This window comes from Miniopterus natalensis, chromosome 18 (assembly GCF_054644295.1).
Source record: "Miniopterus natalensis isolate mMinNat1 chromosome 18, mMinNat1.hap1, whole genome shotgun sequence".
In the NCBI taxonomy this organism is placed as follows: Eukaryota; Metazoa; Chordata; class Mammalia; order Chiroptera; family Miniopteridae; genus Miniopterus; species Miniopterus natalensis.
This window is the reverse complement of record NC_142098.1, coordinates 1,970,679-1,991,355: the sequence shown is the minus strand read 5'-3', so window position 1 is coordinate 1,991,355 and position 20,677 is coordinate 1,970,679. Positions and strand designations below refer to the sequence as shown.

At 55.2% G+C, this 20,677-nt stretch overlaps 2 protein-coding genes across 4 annotated transcripts; one reads left to right on the top strand and one right to left on the bottom strand.

The window, feature by feature from the left end:
* Positions 1-4,586: 4,586 nt before the first annotated feature.
* Positions 4,587-18,978, top strand: DRC4 (dynein regulatory complex subunit 4). 3 transcript variants are annotated; one of them, XM_016212285.2, is made up of 10 exons: positions 4,587-4,740; positions 6,373-6,570; positions 7,117-7,323; positions 9,139-9,193; positions 10,002-10,207; positions 10,718-10,885; positions 11,211-11,297; positions 12,963-13,172; positions 15,686-15,751; positions 17,428-18,978. In XM_016212285.2, exons 1-10 carry the CDS (start codon positions 4,726-4,728, stop codon positions 17,575-17,577), a joined length of 1,362 nt encoding a protein of 453 aa, XP_016067771.1. In that variant the 5' UTR covers positions 4,587-4,725; the 3' UTR covers positions 17,578-18,978. The 3 variants fall into 3 exon arrangements, with proteins under 3 accessions (XP_016067771.1, XP_016067770.1, XP_016067769.1); XM_016212284.2 differs by lacking the exon at positions 4,587-4,740 and having other exon boundaries at positions 4,751-6,570; positions 12,969-13,172; XM_016212283.2 differs by lacking the exon at positions 4,587-4,740 and having other exon boundaries at positions 4,752-6,570.
* LOC107536537 (5-hydroxyisourate hydrolase-like) lies at positions 17,939-20,368 on the bottom strand. The gene is made up of 4 exons (XM_016212286.2): positions 20,312-20,368; positions 19,850-19,989; positions 18,569-18,704; positions 17,939-18,063 (listed from the first exon to the last, which is right to left on the bottom strand). The coding sequence occupies exons 1-4, from the start codon at positions 20,360-20,362 to the stop codon at positions 17,974-17,976; spliced, it is 417 nt and encodes a 138-aa protein (XP_016067772.2). The 5' UTR covers positions 20,363-20,368; the 3' UTR covers positions 17,939-17,973.
* Positions 20,369-20,677: the final 309 nt, after the last annotated feature.

Here is a 20,677-nt window from a genome sequence, read left to right as displayed (position 1 = left end):
AACCGTCTAAAATGATTTCATGACCACTAGGACTAACCCCTATAGTTTGCAAGCCACTGGTCTCTGTGCCACCCCAAGGGGCAGAGAATTTGGCTTCTCAGGGACAGAGCTGAACTCCAGGGTGGGCGGTGTGGGCAGCACAGGGGTTGCTCCAAGTGAGCTGGGGTGGCAGATGCATTTTCTCCAGATGGTCCCAGCAATATTCCTTATTCCACATGTCTGCTGGCACCTCCTACTTCAGCCAAGACACTCCCCATCTTATCTCTTCTCCTTGAAGCATGGCAAGGTGTGTGACTGCTCCGGCCACTAGCATGTGGCTGAAGGCTTGCTCTGTGACTTCCAAGGCCGGGTCATAAGGAGGACTCAGCTCTTACTCAGAAGGCTCCCCTGGAACCCAGCCACCATGTGTGAGGAAGCCCAAGCCATTCTGGAGGCCACTCATTTGCTTCCTTTGCCCTCCCACCCCTTATTCGGTGGTATGTGGACCCAAGATGAGCTCTCTCCATCTAGTCCTTGCCAAGTTGCAGATTCATGAGCAAAACAGACATGTCACTATATTAAGCCACTACATTTTGGGTGTAACCTGTTATGCAGCCACAGTAACTGTAACAGTAATTGTTTGATAATTATCTCTGCTTGAGAGATGAATAAATGTATACAGAGGGACTCCTGTCAGAGGCATCCAGAGGCCAGCATCTATTTACTTTTAAATTTTTATTAAGGCCCGGCAGGGCCTGGCTCAGCAGTTGAGCGTCGACCTACGATCCAGGCGATCGGGGTTCGATTCCCGGTCAGGGCACATGCCCAGGTTGTGGGCTTGATCAATGACTCTCTCATCATTGATGTTTCTATCTCTCTCTCCCTCTCATTTCCTGTCTCTGAAATCAATAAAGATATATAAAATAAATAAATAAACAAATAAATAAATTTTTATTAAGAACATTTTCAATCCAAAGTAGAGAGAATAACATAATTAACCCGATGTACCCATCACCCAGATTCAGTACAGATGTTGGTTCTTTATTCTCAAATGCCTCCCTCCAATGCTGGGTTGTTTTGAAGCAAATCTTATACACATTAAATACTTTCATAGGTAAATACTTCACTATTTATCTCTCTAAAAGAAAGTGTAGTCTTCTTAAGCACTCAGTTATCCTAACACCTAGGTCTCCACACAGCTAATGCAGTGGTCCCAGGCAGTTTACCTGGCCGACCAGGTAAGTGCGCATTAGGAAGAGCCAATATTAGATGACATGTCAGTGGTTTGTATGATTAACATCTGCTCTGGGATTCTGCAAAAAAGTCAAATGCCATTTATCTGGATTTCTGAGTTGCATGGCATGATGCTGAATAAAAGTGTCTTAAGCTGCACAGGTGAAGAAAAGGCTCTTTTCTAAAAATCTGAACTCAAATTCGATATAAAAAGCACAGGTCGCTGTGGGCATTGCTGGGAGCCCAGGGCTCCATGGACTGTTTACCTCTGCAATCCATGCTGATGGAGCAAGCCGCGCTACTGGTTTGTGACAAATGAACATCCTGTATGGTTATCCTGAGCTAACCTTTCTATTCTTGCCCTTTTTGCTGAAAGGAATTATTGTTAATGCATTTATTTAATTCAGGACTCTGACCCAGACTTCTAAAGGAAAAACCAATCAGCAGGAGGCACCTAGCATATTGGGTCTGCAGAGTAAATGTTAAATAATAATAATTACCCTGCTGTGTTACTCAGCTGCACTGTTTTGCCTGCCAAATTCCCTCTAGGAGGCACAGCCTTGGAGGAGGAGGCTCCTATCAGGACAGTGGTATCTGGCACAGAGGCTTTGACTGCTCTGACACTGTGTAGGACCAGGCCCACAAAGGCCTTGGTGCCTGCTATGAATAAATCACAGCTCTGTGCAAGTTCAATGTAGCCCTTTCAACTGGCTGCTCCACTCTAGGAACAATTGCGGCTTCACTGGGCAAGCAGGAAGCCCCTCAGGCTCATCTTTGTGGTTCTCGGATCCCTGCCACTGGGTGAGTGTCTGAAGCCCATGGAGCAACTAAGGCATATTCCTCCCTGGGTGGGACACACAGATCCAACCCTTTCTTTATGACTCACACTGTCCCCAATGCAACTCTCCAAGGGGAGAAGATTGTGGACTCATCATCCCCAAAAAGATGAAAAAACCTGCTGCAAAACCAAGAGTTAGGAAGATGCTAAAGTTGAGAGTGAAAGAAAAAGACCGTAAATGGTATGTAAAGATGGGCACCTGCTGATGGCGAACACCCGGCCTTCCGGGTGACACAGAGTGATGCGCAGGAACAGTGGCGGCAGGGATGGGAAATCCGCTTCGGAAGCTGGCGCGGGGCTAGGAAGGGGCGGATGCCTCTTTCTGCCGTGTGCAGAGGCTCCCAGTTTTTCCTCACCGTGGGAGCAGGGCCGCGGAGGCCCCCCAGGCCCAGCAGTTGGCTTCTGTGAAGCGGACGCGCCGATTTCAAATCTTCGGCGCTTCCTCACGCTGCTTTCTTCCGACGGCGCGTGGAGACCCGCTGCCTCGGTCCTTCGCGGGCGGCGGGGAAGGCGGCGGCGAAGGTGGGCGGGCGAGGGCAGGCTCGGGGCGCAGTCTCGGCCCCAGTTTTGAATCTAAATTGACAGTGCTCCCTGGTTACCGCCCTCCTGCCCCGAAGGCATTTTATCCCGCACCTGGCGTGTGCCGTCCCGGCCCAGCGGCGAGAGGGGCCGAGGCAGCGGGGGCCGGAACGTACGCGTAGGTCCCGCACCGGAAAGCGTTTCGGGTCGTCGGGGAGATGGGGAGCGGGGCTGACGCCCGGCGGCCCGGAGGATCGGCCCTCCGCCCGCCCGCCCGCCTCCTGTGCGCGTTGCTGGGGACGCGCTCCCGCCGTTGCCGGGGCCTGCGGCGGCGGGCGGAGTCTCGCGAGGGTTCCTCTCGCGGGAGCGCCCAGCGGTTGCCGGGAGACCGAGCGGCCCGGGCGGCCGAGGCTCAGTCTGCGGGTCGCGGCGGCGTCCGGACGCCCGGAGCCATGGTGAGCGCGGCGGGAGCCCGGCGCGGGCCCTGGGACGCGGAGCAGCCCCCGCGCAGGGACGGCGACCTGGGCCCTCCCGGGCGCCGCGCCCCCCTGGCCGCAGGCCCAGCCCCGGGCCGGTTCCCGGGGGCCTGAGCGAGGGGCGCCGCGCCCGAGTGGAGGGCTCAGTCCTAGGCCTGCGGCGCGCCGTGTCCCCACGCAGGGCACCGGGTGCCGGGGACGCCCGAGGACTCCAGTCCGCGGGACGGAGGCCCAGGCCGGCCAGGGTGGCCGGAGGTCCCTGCGTGAAGGCGTCCTGGCAGAGGCCGCGCCCGCGGGGCCCGCGGTGCGCACGGCTGGTGCGGGGGCGCCCCCGCCTCTCCGCGACGGGCCTCGCTGCCCGGGGAGGTGCGGTGGCTCCGTTTCCGGGCGCGCGGGGCCCCCGCGGCGCGGTGACTGCCCGGCGCCCAGGGGTGAGGGGCGGAGGGGCGGACTCTGGAGGAGGCGTTAAGTGGCGCTTTAGGGGCGAAGATTTCAGTGGACGGGGTTTGAGTATCAGCTGGGTAACGGCACCAGAGTGCTTCCACCTACTCCTGGCGTGAGGGATATGGACGATTTTCCTTATTTCTTTCTGCTTCTCTGTGTTTTCTGACTTCCACAGAATCTTTTTTTGTTATAAAAACGTTACAAAGACATGTAGACACAAAAACGTTGCAGAGACATGGGGACACACAAAAAATGCTACAGACACATGTGGACGCACCACGTGGGCCACAGACACATCACTTGGGCCACAGACACATGTGGACGCACCGCGTGGGCCACAGACACATGCGGACACACCACGTGGGCCACAGACACATCACTTGGGCCACAGACACATGTGGACGCACCACGTGGGCCACAGACACATCACTTGGGCCACAGACACATGTGGACACACCACGTGGGCCACAGACACATGCGGACACACCACGTGGGCCACAGACACATCACTTGGGCCACAGACACATGTGGACGCACCGCGTGGGCCACAGACACATGCGGACACACCATGTGGGCCACAGGGACGCGTGGACGCACCGCGTGGGCCACAGACGGCTGAGGGAAGCGCGGCGGGGAGGGTTGGGCCTGGGCCGCTGGCCGCCGCCCTCCCCTCGGGCAGCTGCGAGTTGGGGACCGGAGCAGCGCTGGCGCCGGCGGAGCCCTGGAGGAGTTTTGTGCCGCCGGGTCTGATTGTTGCCTGCAGGCATTTCCCCAACACGTACTGAACGGCGCTCCGCAGGTTTCTCTGTGGCGGTCACCAAACGTCATGGCGACACGGTGACACTTGACGCTGGTATTGGGCTGCTTTCTCCTGAGCCGAGTGGGTTTTGCGCCCACACCGCGGCCGCCTCTGCCGGGCGCCCAGGCGGGGATTTGGTCAGTCGCCCCTCCCTTACTTCCTGAGGGAGGAAATGTTCTCTTCTGAAGGGAAGGTGTCCCCTTCTCTGCAGAGGGGTCCGCAGAGAAGGAGTGCCGTCAAGGGCGGGGCGCCTTAGGGTGGGGGCCAGCAGGAGAGAGGCCCCAGGGCCGCTGCTCCGCTCCCGGTGCCCCCCGCGGGTGAAGCCGTTACCAGAGCCTCCCTCCCTGACCCAGGCGTCTCTTCCTTAACCGAAGGCACCCAAAAAGAAAGGGAAAGGCAAAGCCACCCCGATTGTTGATGGGCTTGCTCCGGAGGACATGAGCAAGGAGCAGGTGAGCCGGCTGGTGCAGTCGGGGGGCGGGTGCCCTTCCAGCCCCTCTCCCCGCGGTGGGTGCTCATCCTGCCCTCCCCAGGCCGCCTGCAGTTCCGTCCAAACCCGCATTTCCGCCCGTCTCCATACTCCCCGTCAGCTCCCAAGCTCTCAAGTACAGTATTGAAGAATTTTTTTATAGGGTGGTAGGACTTTGGGAGGAAATGCTTTTTTCTGACATAAAAGCCATTTTTCATTTTTTATATTTCCTTTTAGTCTTACCCTTATTCACCTGATGCTTACAGAGCTGTTCACAGCACATGCGTTAGAGTGTTCTTGTTTACCATTAAACGTTAGGGATTATTTTAAGCCACTTGTCCATGCTGATGAAGGCAGGGGCTAGAGCACATATTTGAATAATTACAATTTTAATTCAAAGGCTCCTGGAAACTGTAGCACATGGCGTGTCGTGAGGGTGCACTGTGCCTCTCCAGCCTCGTGCTCTAACGCATTCCTGGGTGCACCTCCTGCGGGCCTCGGGCTCCCTGTCAGCGGGTGCTACTGTCATGACCCTTACTTCCTTTGGATGGTTTTTAATAATACGTTTTTATTGATTTTAGAGAGGAAGGGAGAGGGAGAGAGAGAAACAATGAGAGGGAACCATCAGTGGGCTGCCTCTTGCACACCCCCACTGGGGATCGAGCTTGCAGCCTGAGCATGTGCTCTGACCAGGAGCCAAGCCGGGGACCTCTTGGTTCCTGGGTCGAGGCTCAGCCGCCACGCCACACCAGCTGGGCTCCTTGGAGAGTTTTAAGATAAAAAATAAATACAAAGCAGACTGACAGAGTCATGTGAACTGAAGCTGGATGTTGAGCAAGGGCCCTTGATGCTAAGAGTGGATTTATTTTATAGCAGGTCCTTGAACTGTTATAATGTTGATTAGATGCCAGAGGAACTTAACTCCTATTGTGTCAGTTAGCCAGTGGTGAAACTGGTTTCCTTACAATTGTTTCTCTTAAAGCTTCAGAACCTGTCCATGATGTTAAGTGAGGACTGTACGTGCAGGGAAACCATTAACAGTTTAAGCAGAGGGTGGTGGGGTCTAGTCTGTGTTCTGGAGAGATCACTGAGTTGCGTACTGCATCGCCTCAACAGTTGAGCTATTTCTTACCTCCCTGTTTACTTCTGTTCCCTGTGGAGACAGCACTGACCTGCAGTGGTCGGTTTGCAGAGGCATGGACGCCTTGGAAGTGCCCAGGGCCCAGGGTCACAGGGTTCAAGCAGGAGTGAGGGATAGGCAGCTGGACAGTTACCCTGTGGGCATTGGGCTCCAGGGCTGTCTATTTTCTTATTTTTAAGAGAAATTAGAAATCTGCATGTTTATAAGAAATCCATGTATTGAGTGATGGCAAAATCTAATCACGTGAGACAGTCCTAGTAGATAGGAGCCTGGGGTAGACTACCAGAGTGACACTAAATATCCGTGACTTGAAGATGTCTTCTGTGGATGCCCTAGTCAGATGTACTGTTTTATTTCCTTACTTTCAGCTCTTATGGATGAGAGTGGACCCTCCCTCTTGCTTGCCCTTCTCCCATGCTCCCCTCAGGTGGGTGGGCCCTGCTGGGTTCCTTGCAGGCTCTGCTCTGCCTACAGGTGGAGGGGCACATCACCCGCATCCGGGAGGAGCTGGACCGAGAGCGGGAAGAGCGCAACTACTTCCAGCTGGAGCGGGACAAGATCCACACCTTCTGGGAGATCACGCGGAGACAGCTGGAGGAGAAGAAGGCTGAGCTGCGGAACAAAGACCGGGAGATGGAGGAAGCCGAGGAGAGGCACCAGGTGGAGATCAAGGTGAGTTGGACCGGCCACCTGCCCCACTGGGCTCACTGCCGAGATGCCGAGCGGGGTGAGGGACGTTTTCTCTCCTTGCTTTGGGGTCACAGCCCTTTGTTTGTGTCCTTTACACTGGGAACCTGAAGGTATTATAAAAGATTATATGTGAGCCCAGCCGGTGTGGTTCAGTGGTTGAATGTCAACCCATGAATCAAGAGGTCACCAGTTCGATTCCTGGTCAGGGCACATGCCCGGGTTGTGGGCTTGATCCCGAGTAGGGGGCATGCAAGAGACAGCCCATAGATGTTTCTCTCTTTATATCCTGCTCCCTTCCTCTCTCTCTAAAATCAATAAAAAACATTAAAAAAAAATTATATGCATATAGGTGAACATGTGTGTGCAGGAGTGTGTGTGTGTGTAGGTGAGCATTATATGGATGAGAGTGGGTGAGCATGTGTGTGCAGGTGTGTGTGAGCAGGTAAGCATGCATTTGCAGGTGAGTGGGTGAGCAGGTGTGCATGTGTGTGTATGCCAGTGAGCAGATGGTGCTTCTCTTGCCCGCAGGTCTACAAGCAGAAGGTGAAGCACCTCCTGTACGAGCACCAGAACAACCTGACGGAGATGAAGGCTGAAGGCACTGTGGCCATGAAGCTGGCCCAGAAGGAGCACCGCACACAGGAGGGCACGCTGCGCAAGGACATGCGGGCACTGAAGGTGGAGCTCAAGGAGCAGGAGCTGGCGAACGAGGTGGTGGTGAAGAACCTGCGGCTGGTGGGTACATCAGCTGGCTGCTGGGTGTTGAACAGCAACTGAGAATTCACATTTTTGTTTAAAAATTCCCGTATTTTGGCAATTAAATATTTATTTTTTATTTTTTTGTTAATCCTCACCTGAGGATGTTTTTTTCATTGCTTTTTCAGAGAGCGTGCAAGGGAGAGGGGCAGAGAGAGAGAGAGAAACACTGATGTGATAAAGACACATCGATTAGTTGCCTCCCTCACGTGTATGGACCTGGGCTGGAGATCAAGCTTGCAATCCAGGTACCATGTACCTTTTGGTACATGGGCTGATACTCTAACTGCTGAGTCACACCAGCCAGGGCTGAACTATTTTTTTAAAAACATGCAGCCAAGCAGACCCATTTTGGAGCCAAGTTCAGAATTCTGTCTCGGACATGAGGAAAATCAGCTTAGGACGCTCCTGTGCATGTGCTACTGATACCTGACACCCAGCTACTCTCCCAGGATGTATGTCAGGTGCATTTGGAAATACACACCGTTAGAGAGTCCAGCACGCCAATCCGTAGGCCACCGTGGCAGGTTGTCATGCAAGCTGGGCTCACGAGCGCCTGCCTGGCTTCTGAGAGCTTTTGGCCCATTCTGAGGGAGGCCAGCGGGGGGAGTCCCAGGTGGAGGTTGACTTTGTTTGCTGAGGGCTGTGAGGTGCTAGGCCCTGTTCTGACAGGAGGAGGACTGGCAAAATGCATTTGCACGTGTGGCCGGCAAAGGAGAAGCTACACGTAAAAAAGACAAAACAACGCGTCAGATGCGCACAGTGCACACTCCTGGGCCGTGAGGACGGGTGGAGCGGGAGGGGCGTGCTGGGATTCAGAGTAGGTTGCATTTTCTACGGGCGGTTCTGGAAATGCCTCACTACGAAGGTGACCTTTGGGCAAAGGCGGTAAGGGCTGAGCCAGGCTGCAGGAACCTGGCCAGGAGAGGAGATGGGGGATGAGCCAGCGTGAAGGTCAGCAAGTGGGTCAGAGCTCATTGGCCTTGGAAGCCACGGGGAGGCCTGGACTTTGGTCCTGACTGCGTTGGGGCTGTGGGGGATTTGGGAGGGAGAGTGTGTCTGACTGGTTTTCAAAGGTTCTTCCTGACTGCAGGTTGAGAAGACTTTGTCAACACATTTGTCTCATGTGAAGGCAGCCCGGCCTCAACTGGATCTGGAAAAAACTCTGTAAAACTACAGAGTTTACAGCAAAGTCTGAGGTTACTAAAATGTTGGACCCTCAAGAACACTCTGGTCTTTCCTGACACAGGCACACAGTAGGCTGGTTTCCAATGAATTCAGTGATGTGAGGCTGTCTGCTCGCCCAAGGCCTGCATATGGATTAGTTATGTGGTCAGAGTTCTCTTGTGTAAAAATACTGCTATAAAAATAACATTTTTTATTCTGAATTTTTATATAATCACCTATTGAAATATGTTTTAATGTTGCTCTAAGCTACAGCTAGAGTAGATGAGCAGGCACCTGGAGGAGCCTGCAGGTCTGTGTAGATGTAGCCACGACTTTTCATACCACAAGTAGGTCAGGCAAGGGGCTGGGTGCGGTCAGTGCTTAGAATGTCTGTTAACATTTTCTCAAGCTCAGAGCTGACTTTAGCCAAGGGGAGTGAGTTACGAAATGTGGAAGTCATCAAAACCATTTTATTGTGGGCATGGCCTGCAAGCTGGGAGATGAGGGACCCGCCAGAAGCAGCAGAAGTTTTGCGAGCCGGATTTTCTGTGACAGGGAGGTGCAGGACAGCTGAGCAAGTGGCTTCTCTGCCTGTCATCAGGTAACAGCCTGCTTCTGCCTTTGCAGAAACACACTGAGGAGATTACCAAGATGCGGAACGACTTTGAGAGGCAAGTGCGAGGTGAGTGTCTCACTGTCTATTGGAGCCCCATCAGAAAGTAACTTACCGCCCAGCCCTGCGTGGCTCAGCGGTTGAACATCGACTTAGGATCCAGGAGATTGTGGTTCAATTCCCGGTCAGGGCACATACCCAGGTTGTGGGCTCAATCCCCAGTCGGGGGTATGCAGGAGGCAGCCAATCAATGACTCATTTCTATCTTTTTCTCCCTCTCCCTCTCCCTTCTTCTCTCTAAAATCAATAAAGACATAAAAAAAAGTAACATGTCTTCAGGGCTTATTATCACAGGGCTAATAAACCAAGTCAAAACAGCCCTGATATGTGAGAAGAGAGAATTTGGTAGTTTTCAAGGCTGATGGACCTCTCAGAATCCCAGAACAGATTATTTTCATGTCAGCTGGGGGAGGCTGTGGTCACTGCTCACTTCCCCACTCCTGGCACAAATCAGTGGCTAGGAGCAGCGGTAGTCACTGAGTCTCTCAGGCAATGCGCTTAGAATAGTCTTTGCCATGGCTCCTGGTGTGTCTGGTGCAGTCACAAAGCCCTGTGCTGTGACTGGATGGCCACATGGGTCATGGCTAGTGACCACTGGGACCGGCTGATGCTCAGCTGTTGGGAGCCGCCTGCAGGGGTTGAGTAGCAATGGCTGCCACAGGTAAGGACAGTAGACATGGTGTGTGCTGAACGTGTCCCCTGAGCGTTAGCAGAAAAACTCACCAAAACCCGCCCTGTTCTCTGGCAGATGTGTTTGTGCAGCCTGGTCCTACGGGCTGTTCTCTGATAAGCTGCTGTGTGTGCTGCTGCCTTTCAGAAATTGAGGCCAAGTATGATAAAAAGATGAAGATGCTTAGGGATGAGCTTGACCTGAGGAGAAAGACCGAGATCCACGAAGTGGAGGAGAGGAAGAACGGCCAGATCGGCACACTGATGCAGCGGCACGAGGAGGCCTTCGCGGACATGAAGAACTACTACAACGACATCACCCTCAACAACCTGGCCCTCATCAACTCCCTTAAGGTGCCGTGAGCCATGCGGGGCCCAGACACAGCTCCTCACCCGACAGACCTAATACCCCGTTATAAAAATATTTTTGATAAAACCCCTCACTGTCCTTGATTGAAATTCACAGGTAATGGAACCTCTCTATACCTATAGTTGAAAACAGGCTGTTGCCCTAACATGGGGCAGGGGAGTGAAGAGGACAGTGCATGTGCTGGTGGGTGAAGGCTCAGGCAGGACTGTGGTGGAGCCCAGCATGGTGGCATGGGCAGGTGTCATTGTCACTCAGGTGCTGGCAGGGATGGAGTTTCCACAATGCAGAATGCCCTGCAGGGTGTCCTGAACAAAGCATAATCTCATGGAAATTGCATTCCTAGAAAATTCAGAGTAAGTTAAAATTGTGCAAAACAGTGTGTGTGTATACATAAAACAGGCCTAGGTGGCAGCGGCAGGACCATCTCTGGGCAGGCGAGCTCGCAGCCCTGGTGGTGCCTGCTGAGCACTCCCTTGCCCGGCCTGTGTGCACAGGAGCAGATGGAGGACATGCGGAGGAAGGAGGAGCACCTGGAGAAGGAGATGCTGGAGGTGTCCGCCCAGAACCGGCGCCTGGCGGACCCGCTGCAGAAGGCTCGGGAGGAGATGAGCGAGATGCAGAAGAGGCTGGGCGACCATGAGAGGGACAAGCAGATCCTGGTTGTGAGTGTTGCCTGCACTCGCCTCCCTCCTTGGCTCCTCCTTAGCTCAGGAGAGAAAGGACATCGGTGAGATGTCTCCTGAGGCCCCTGCAGGGCTTGGCCCTTAGGGCAGGAGAGGTCTGAATCTCTCTTTTCTGTGACTGGAGACCAGGGGGAAATGTAGAGTTGGTGTGTATCCTGGGAGACAAGAGTGCCCACAACCCGCCTGTGTCTTTGAGCCAGTTCTTTCTGGTGATTATTTCTGGCCTTGCCATCTGGAGGCCTCCATGGTGTGCATGCCTGAACCCCGAGTGCCTTCTGTTCCCCACCCCCTCATTTCTCTCCAGTGCACAAAGGCACGTCTGAAAGTCACTGAGAAAGAGCTCAAGAGCCTACAGTGGGAACATGAGGTGCTGGAGCAGCGGTTTGTCCAGGTGAGCAGCCAGCAGTCTGAGCCGGGTGCGGAGGGGCCCTTTTGGACTATTGGCCGAGACTGGTCCTCGTTCTGCACAGCTCTCGAGGCACAGCCTGTGGCACGTTCTGTGGAAGGCCTGGGGGTCTCCCACAGAGCACTTCCCTGGGGCAGTTTGCCCACCTGCCCCCTCAGGTTCACTTCTGAAACACATAGAAGTAGCCTGGCCCGTCCAGCCAGCATCTTTTTCCTCTACGTACAAATTTCTAGTACTAAACTATGACATACACATTGTAAAGAAGTCACGGAATCCTGAGTGTGTAAGTAAAAATCAGAGTTGCCCTGCTGCTCAGCGCTGGTCCTCACAAGTGGTAACAGCTTCAGAGTCTCCTTCCAGACTCCGCCCCCTCACATGTGTCCAGGGGTGTGACTTCCTGCCCTCAATGCAGTGCATTTATGGGGGGGTGTCTGCTGTGAGGCCTTCCTGATTGCACACACAGCCTCGTTCGACACTGCTGCGCTCCCGCACGAGTGCTGTCACTCATGCAGCTGGTCCCGGCGACACCCCTGCTCCAGCCTCTGCCGTCACAGCTCATCTTTGTGCAACTGTAGTGTCTCTTTAGGAAGCCAGTGCTAGTGGCGGAATTACTGGGCCACCTGGTATTTTGCATTCAGATTTTGGATAGAGTCTTCCCAGAGGGCTGTTCTTAGTTATAATCTCACCAAAAGTGTCAAGGGACCACTTCCCACCTGCACCAGCTCTCACAAATTCCAAATTTTGCTGATGTGATTGGAGAGTGTCTCATTGAGTGTGCTTTTCTGAGATTTCCAGCGAGTCTGAGAGGCCTCTCCTTGCAGTATCCAGGGTCTGCCCAGGGCAGAGTGTTTCCACCTTTGCGAGCTATTCGCTAGTGTAGGGTGTGCCATGGCCTGGTGCCACCCACCGACATGCGCGAACACCCATGAGCACCTCAGATTTGCACTCATCCTCGAAGGCACCTTGGAGGGGCCTGTAGGCTACGGCAGCCTGAGGGAGGAGTCACCAGTTGTTGGCATGGTGGCCTCTGGAGGTGGGGTAAAGGGGTGTTCACTTTTCACATTTCCACAGCGTCTTGGTTGTTTTACAGTGCACAGTTAAAAGTAACAGACTTAGGAAATGAAAAAGCACTTTTATTGATTGACAGGCAGTTGGCTCCAGGGCCCTGCTCCAGATCTCTTGTGTGGGGCACATGACAGCACGTGGGGTTCCAGGATCTAGGGCTGATGGAGAGTAAATCCCCAAGAGGCCCCCACCCCCAAACATTGCTTGCTAGAGTTTGATGCCCTGGATTTCATGTGTGGTGATCAGGGACGTATCTGTTCCGAGCCCACTGCCCAAACCCAGGACAAGGCCAGCACGATCCCGCTGTGGCCTGTTCATTTCTAACCAGGTGGCCTCTTGCTTCCTGATATACATTCCTAGAGGAGGATCCAGCTGGTTTTTCCTTCTGCCTTACAGGTGTGTACAGCTGCACACCTTTAATTCTGTTGCAGAGAGTGGGGGTGCAGGCAATGTAGACACTACAGGCTCACCTGGCCGTGGGTGGGCACTGGTTCTACTGGCACAGTGAAAGGTGTGTTCTGGACCAAGGGCCGAAGTGGGAGGGCTTCTTGCCAGAGAGATGGCCCAGGGGAGGTGTCTCCTCAGGTGCAGCGGGAGCGGGATGAGCTCTATGGAAAGTTCACTTCGGCCATCCTGGAGGTGCAGCAGAAGACGGGCTTCAAGAACCTGATCCTGGAGCGCAAGCTGCAGGCCCTTGGTGCTGCCGTGGAGAAGAAGGAGCTACAGCTCAACGAGGTGCTGGCTGCCTCCAACTTGGACCCCGCGGCCCTGACCTTGGTGTCCCGCAAGCTGGAGGTAGGCTCCAGATGGGCTCCTGGGGGGTAGCTGGATGATGCCCATGCTACTGCCCCCCTAGGTGGCCTGGGCTCTGGCTGAGGAGTCACTTGTCTCATGGTGAAAGCCCGAGCATGTCCAGCCTCTGTCATTCTAGTGGAGAATCTCAGCCTCAGGGAGGGGCTCCCCACACTCACTGGTTCTGCTGTTGTCTGGGTCTCCCTGCTCCCTCTGAGCCCCCAAGCTTAGTGCTGCTTCCATTTCTCAGGATGGGTTCAGCTTAGCCCTTAGTCAGGTTTTGGGTCTCTTAACTTCTGGGCCTGAGCTCCTTAGCTATCTGATGACAAACTCAGACACAGGCCCAGGGGACAGCTGAGTCTCCTGCACTCTCAGGGAAGCCACTAAGCTGTGTTCCACCCGGGCAGTTAGTCCAGGGGTATGGCTAAGGCTCAGATCCCAGCCAGCTGGGTGACCTGTTGCTGCCAGGCCCTGGAACTTGGGAGACAGACACAGGTGTGCAGCTGGCTTCCATGTCTCCATCCAGAGGCCTGTCCCAGAAATAGGTCCTTCCAGGCTAGGTGGGGTCTTCACGGAGAAGCAGATCTGGGTCATCGGCTTGAGGCCTCCTAACCATCTGGGTACAGGTGTGTTTTATCCTAAGAAGTAGCACAGGCAGCATTTTTAAAAAATAAATTCATTTATTTTTAAAATTTCTTTATTGATCTTAGAGGGAAGGAGGGAGAGAGAGAGAGAAAAAAAACCCTTGTGAGAGAGACACAAGACACATCGAGCCCGGCCGGGTGTGGCTCAGCGGTTGAGCGTCGACCTAGGATCCAGGCGATCAGGGTTCGATTCCTGGTCAGGGCACATGCTTGGGTTGCGGGCCTGATCCCCAGTCGGGGGCCTGCAGGAGGCAGCTGACCAATGACTCTCTCATCATTGATGTTTCTGTCTCTCCCCCTCTCCTTTCCTCTCTCTGAAATCAATAAAGATATATTAAAAAAAAAAAAAAAAGTCACATTGGTTGCCTCCTGCACACGCCCTGACTGGGCATCAAACTTGCAACCCAGGTACTTGCCCTTGACTAGAATCAAACCTGTGGCCCTTCGGTCCATGGGCTGGCACCACTGAGCCACACTGGCCAGGGCAACAGATAGCATTTATTTCTTTCCATTGCTTTTCAGAGAGAGTGGAAGGGAGAGAGAGAGAGAAACATCAATGTGAGAGAGACACATCGAATGGTTGACTCCTGCATGTGCCCCGACTGGGGCTGGGAATCGAGCCTGCAGTGAAGGTAGGCACCCTTGGCTGGAATTGAACCCAAGATCCTTCAGTCCACGGGCCGACACTAACCACTGAGTCAAACCGGACAGGGCAATAGAAAGCATTTTTAAGGTGATTCTTCGACAGGCAATTCAGCTGAACATGAGCACTGTTGGCTCACACCACCCCAGGCCCAGTGGATGAACCTGTCAGGTCACCACATCTGTATTTATTTTATTTCATTTTTTTAAAAAAAAACCACTTTTTTTTTTATTGATTTCAAAGAGAAGAAGGGAGAGGGAGAGAGATAGAAACATCAATGATGAGAGTCATTGATCGGCTGTTTCCTGCACACCCCCTACTGGGCATTGAGCCCGCAACCTGGGCATGTGCCCTGACTGGGAATTGAACCATGACCTTCTGGTTCATTGATCGATGCTCAACCTCTGAGCCACACTGGCCGGGCCACATCTGTATTTAAAGCATTTCAGGCCACTCGCCTCCACCACCCAGCCTGCAGCTGAGATCTGCAGCTAGCACTTGTTGCTGCAAACTGGGTGGGGGAGATTCTGAAGCTGTCAGCTGTGCCCCCAAGTATGGGGCCAGCGGGAGACCGTGGAAGGTTCTGGGCACGACAGACTGGATCCAAGAGTCCACAGAGACCTACAGGAAAGGCTGAGGCAGGATGGACTTGTCGCCAATTGAGGAGGGGCTGGGGAAGGCAGAGGTGAGGTTGTGCATGTGTCCTGGCTTAGTGGGCCACAGTGCCTGTGGGATCCACAGTGCCTGTGGGACTGGAGTCACCTGTGATAGGTAGTTGCAGGCACATAGCAGGGGCCTTGTCTGGGCTGGCAGTGCTGTGGTCCTGGATCTGGGGCTTATCTCTGACTTTGTACCTATTTCTTTGTGAACCACCAGTGGTGTGATGAGGGGAATAAAGAGCAGTCCCACCCATGAGGGTCAGTGCAGCTGCACCTGTGGGCCAGGGTGTGGGTCAGCTCTTGCCTTTCCTGATTGGAGCCTGCCAGGCCTGCCCCCCTCTAGCTTCTCAGAACCTTTCTCCTTCTGGAGGCATGTGCTGTCTCCCTTTTTCCCTGGGAGACCTTTCCACACAGCCTGCTCCCCATGTGGACACACGTTGATGAGGCCAGGTCATTATTCCCTGGATGTCTGGGTCACTGCTAGAGCCCACAGACACCAGACCCACGGCTGCCCTGTCTGGCTTGTTCCAAAGACAGGTCTCAAACTCACATCTGCATCTTTGTCCTCAGGATGTTCTGGAGTCAAAGAACAGTGCCATCAAGGACCTGCAGTACGAGCTGGCCCGAGTCTGCAAGGTATGAGGAGCCCCCCTTCTCTCAAGGCCCAGCCCCCACCCAGGACCATGTGATACCTACCTTAGACTGAGGGCCAGCTGCCTGTGGCTTGGGGTAGGTCCCCTCCCTGGTGTTCCTCACAGGCTGGCCTGGAGCACCTCTGGTAGAGGAGGGCAGCTGGTTTCCCTGTCTGACCCTCACTGTTGCACCACTGAGTTGACCTGGCCTCTGGGAAGGGCCTCCCATGCTCCTCCAAGCAGTGCACAGTTACAGGTCTAAGCTTTTCTGACTCCTTTGTAAGTCTAACAAGAGCTGCATTGCCATTTCTTTGCCAAATATGTGCATTAGCACCAAGGCCTCCTGCAGTTGGGGAGGGGCAGTGAATGCCGTGACCCCCTTGTTGTCTGTCCAATGAGCCCAAGAGGCCTGTGCCCTGCACCCAGTGCCCCTGGCTCTGGCAGAGCCTACAGCTCTGTCTGGACTTTGCCTGTGTAGATGCAGACACAGAGCTGCCTGTGGATGCATTTACCAAGAGCAGCCACCTCACGAGTGACTCAGATGTGCCCATAGTTTTGTGGGGTGGGCGTCACCTGCTGGTTCTGTCACACATGAGCCCTAGGCTGTGCAGCCCCAAGATGAAGGCTTTTGTTGTGCTGGGCCTTCCCTTGCCCCCCCTCCCCCCCCGCCTCACATGCCCATCTGGACCCTTCCCTTGGATGCCCTGATACCCTGATACTTGTACACACAAAATTGGTGCCATCTAATGGTCTGTGCAGCTCTTGGGAGGATTCCCATAGTTGCATCTGATTGTCAGGAGGCCTGTACCCCAGTGAAGGGTGAGAACCAGGCCCAGCCTTCAGGTTCTCTCTGGAGCTTGACCCCAGTTCAATATATTCTTATTGATTTCAGAGAGAGGAAGGGAGAGAGAGAGGCAGAGATAGAAACATCAATGAGAGAGTCATCATTGATCGGCTGCTTCCTGTACAGCCCAGACTGGGGATTGAGCCCACAACCCCAGCATGTGCCCTGACTGGGAATTGAACTGCAATCTCCTGGATCCTAGGTTGATGCTTAATTGCTGAGCCACACCTGGCTGGGCTCACTCTTTTTTAAAAATAATATTTTTTTTATTGATTTCAGAGAGGAAGGGAGAGGGAGAGATGGAAACATCAATGATGAGAATCATTGATTGGCTGCCTCCTGCACGCCTCCTGCTGGGGATCAAGCCCACAACCCTGGTGTGTACCCTGACCAGGAATTGAACTGTGAGCTCCTGGTTCAACCGCTGAGCCACACCGGCTGGGCTCACCCTCTAACTCTTGACCCCAAGCCCCGAAGCCTTTTCTTGATGATGGTCAGGATAATGTACCCTTTGGAGCTTTTGCTCTGAGTCAAGCCAGGTTCCAAGCACTTCTGATGCATCACCTCTTCAAAGCCTTATAGTCATCCTGTGAAATTCACCCAGAGGGAACAGAAACCATGTCCGTGGGCCCTGGCAGCGCCACTGCCCAGACCCGAGCTCTTCCGGGATGGGTGGGGTCACCTGCACTCTCCACCAGACTTCTCTGTGGTTTTCCACCCCACCCCCTCCACAGAGCTGGGTGGCCTAAGCAAGGGTCAGCCTTGGAGTTGCCCTGGCCCACAGGTGAGCCCTTGCTATGGCCTCTGCCCCTCCCAACACTGCTCTGTCCCTACAGGCCCACAACGACCTGCTGCGCACCTACGAGGCAAAGCTCCTGGCCTTTGGGATCCCCCTGGACAATGTGGGCTTCAAGCCCCTAGAAACAGCTGTGATGGGGCAGACCCTCGGCCAGGGGCCCGCTGGACTTGTAAGCACCCCAACGTAGCCCCCACCCAGGACTTCTCCCTGCATGACACCCCCTTTTACACACCACGGACAGCAGGTGTGTTTTGGATTTGTTGGGTCAGCAATGAAGGCTTTCATGTTTGCTGTGTGTCCTGTTGCACGACTGGCAGAAGCAGCTCCAGGGCCATGGGTGGGTGTTTGCTTCCCTCCCAGCAGCCCGTCCACCCTCCCACTCCCACCTTAGGCTGGGCAGCACCAGTGACCATAGCAGCCTGCAGGTGCCACACCGACTTTATTGATGCCTGAGTCACAGCTGCCACTGGGGAATTGGGGGCCAAAACCTCCCCCAGGAAATCGGAGCACAGAGCCCACTGTGGAGGGTTGGGAGTGGCTCAGGCCATGGTGATAGCATTGGTGCTCGCTGGCCAGCTGGTGGTCAGCTTCCTCTGTAGGTGGTGTAGGACCATGGGCTCAGCAGCAGGGGGATGTGGAACTTGTGAGTCTCATTTGTGATGGTGAAAACAACCTGAGAACAGAAGGTACCAAGAGGGAGTGAGGGCCTAGCCCCAGTGTTCCCAGGGAGATCCCAGAAGCCCAGACTGTGGGCCGGGGGCTGGTTCCTGGGGAGCCCCAGGCCAGCCAGAGCCCAGTGGAGGGCTGGAAACCTGGTGAGAGCTGTGGACAAGGCTGAATCTTTTCCAGAGAAAGTGCTTGGCTTGAGGGCCCCTGGGCCTGCCAGGCTTCCCAAGGGATCCACCCTGAACAGGGCCAGGTGAAGGGGAAGGCAGCAAGGTTAGGCCCAGTGAGTTGGATAGGGCTTGGTCAACACTTGTGTCCACAGGGGCTGAGTCACCCTCCACCCTGCCCCACACAGCCTGACCTAGGGGCAGGGCAGGGACACCTTTCTCCTGGGAGTTCAAGGCCTGCCAGCAAGCGCCCTGGGAGAGGGGGATGGGCACTGCCTGCTATAGGGCCTTGGGGTAATGGTGAATCACAGGCCTCTACCCTCCCTGTCAGCCCATGGATCTCACCTCCACATATGGGTAGAAGCTGTCCTGCCCCCTTTTCTTCCAGTAGCCCTCAGTGTCGAAGGTCAGCTTGTAGGTGCCCGCCTTCATCTGGCCTGGCAGCAGGAGCCCAGGGCAGCGGCCATCCGGGTTGGTGTAGCTGGTGGGGGAGGGGATGAGGTGCACTCCTGCCTGGCTCTCTGGGTCTCCACAGCCTCAGATGCCCCTGCAGCCTGACTTGGGACAAACTCTAGGACCTGGGGATCTGGAAGCTGTTGTACAGTACAGAGAAGCAGGAAGGGGGGAAACCTCCCACAATCTACCCCATGAGCAATAATCACTATATTTGACTTATATTTTTCCAGATTTTCTCTATTCATACGTATGCTTATTGGTAAACTTACAGAAACATAAAATGGATTACACTATTCATATTCTTTTATAACCTGGACTTTTCATTTAATATATTGTGCGTGGCTTTCTGGGTCAGTCCCTGTTCCAGATGCACCGAGCACCCCAATGCAGTTGTGCTCAGACCACCAATCCCACCAGCTGTGCTTGCAAGTGTGTTTGCACTGTGGTCACAGAGAGCATCAGTCACATACCAGCACTTTTAGGGGTTGGAAATGGGTTCATGTGACCCCCCCCAAGGGACTACATGTGTTCTTCTAAAACCACAGCTGACCTTCAGATGGGACCTGGACCCCCAGCCTTTGTGAGGGGCTGAACAGGGAGGGGACGAGTTCCATCCTCAGGCCTTGAACCTTTGGGGCGCAGCTCCCCGCTGCCACCTCCAGAAGAGCCTGCCTCCCTCAAGATGGAGCATCTACCCAAGCACTACAATGCCAGCATGGGCTGGCCGCCCCTACACCCCCAGCAGAGCTAAGCATGGGGTAGGAGGAGGCTTCCCAAGGGATCCCCCCTGTGGTGTGGTGTGGATTGTACCTTGCCTCTTGGCTGCCTCAGTATTCCAGTCTATAAAAGGGGTCATTAAGGTGTAGTAAGAATAAAAGAACAGAAATAAAGTGCTCAACCTGCTGCCTGTGACAGCGAAGCCTTTAAGATTCATCCTCAGGCCTTAACCAGCCCAGCCCTCGGGCGTGAGCCGTGGCAGCTGGGGCTGCCTGGTCTGAAACAAGCTCCAGGAGTTGGGGCTGTGGGGCTCTGCCATCAGTCCTCAGTGCCACACTCCTTGGCTTTCAGGGATCCCTCCCCTTGCTCCTGTCACAGGCCAGAGCTCAGGACCCACCCTGTGCTGAGGGGAGCTGGTCTGGACTCAAGTGCTGCCCCCGACCAGGATCCTACCTTTCCCTCAGCTCCGTCCACTGCTGGCCGCGCTCCTCCAGCCTGGACAGACGGAGGCAGAGGCCTTGGGCTGGGAGCCCCGAGGCAGTGTCCAGCACATGTGTGGTCAGCGGGCTGCTGACTGGCTCCATGCCTCTGCCCTAGGCCAGGAGAGAGGGACAGAGATGTCTTGTGTCCGCACCAGCCGAATGAGGCAACACCTTAGAGTAAACGGCCCCAGGGGGACAGTCCCAGACTGCGGCTGGGATGGGGGTGGGGAATTCCTGACCAGCCCCGTGAGGCCGTGGTGTGGACACACTGACCGGCCCCCCCCCACCCCACTGGGGCTCCCTCCTCTCCGCCAGCCACCGACGGGTGCGCCTCTGGCACACAGCGGGTCTCCCTGTCCTCCCACAACTCCGCCCCGTGTGGCCCTCACGGACCTCAGCCCCGCGCGGACGGGACAGGAGCCCCGGGCCCTACCTGCAGGTGTCGCTGGAGCGAGCGCAGCCGCGGGGCAGCCCCCGAGCTCATGCCCAGCAGCTTCGGGACAGCCGGCGCCGCCAGCGGTCACCCCGCGCCCGCCACCACCCGAGCGGCGCCGCCCCGTCCGGCCTGTCACCTCCCAGGACCCAGGAGCCAAGTGTCTGACCCCACTGGGGGTGGGGTGGGGGTGGGGGCCCATCTCGGTGCCACCGGTAGGGCCCCAGGGACTTCGCTCGGGAGGGGGCCCAGGCGGGCAACGGGCGCACAGACCTGCGGGGCGCGGAGGCTCCTCCCAGGGCGGAAGTGAAATCCGGGGGACCTGCGGGCGGGGGCGGGGCCGGGCGGGGCTCTGGGGCTCGGTCA

Bases quoted from the DNA above. Each gene is read 5' to 3' on its own strand.
- DRC4 (XM_016212283.2), top strand. From the start codon at position 6,313: ATGCTCCCCTCAGGTGGGTGGGCCCTGCTGGGTTCCTTGCAGGCTCTG. The intron at 7,324-9,138 runs GTGGGTACATCA...CTGCCTTTGCAG, and splicing joins TGGTGAAGAACCTGCGGCTG to AAACACACTGAGGAGATTAC. The intron at 9,194-10,001 runs GTGAGTGTCTCA...GCTGCCTTTCAG, and splicing joins CTTTGAGAGGCAAGTGCGAG to AAATTGAGGCCAAGTATGAT.
- LOC107536537 (XM_016212286.2), bottom strand. From the start codon at position 20,362: ATGAGCTCGGGGGCTGCCCCGCGGCTGCGCTCGCTCCAGCGACACCTG. The intron at 19,990-20,311 runs GTAGGGCCCGGG...CTCCTGGCCTAG, and splicing joins CGCTCCAGCGACACCTGCAG to GGCAGAGGCATGGAGCCAGT. The intron at 18,064-18,568 runs GTGAGATCCATG...TTCTGTTCTCAG, and splicing joins GCTTCTACCCATATGTGGAG to GTTGTTTTCACCATCACAAA.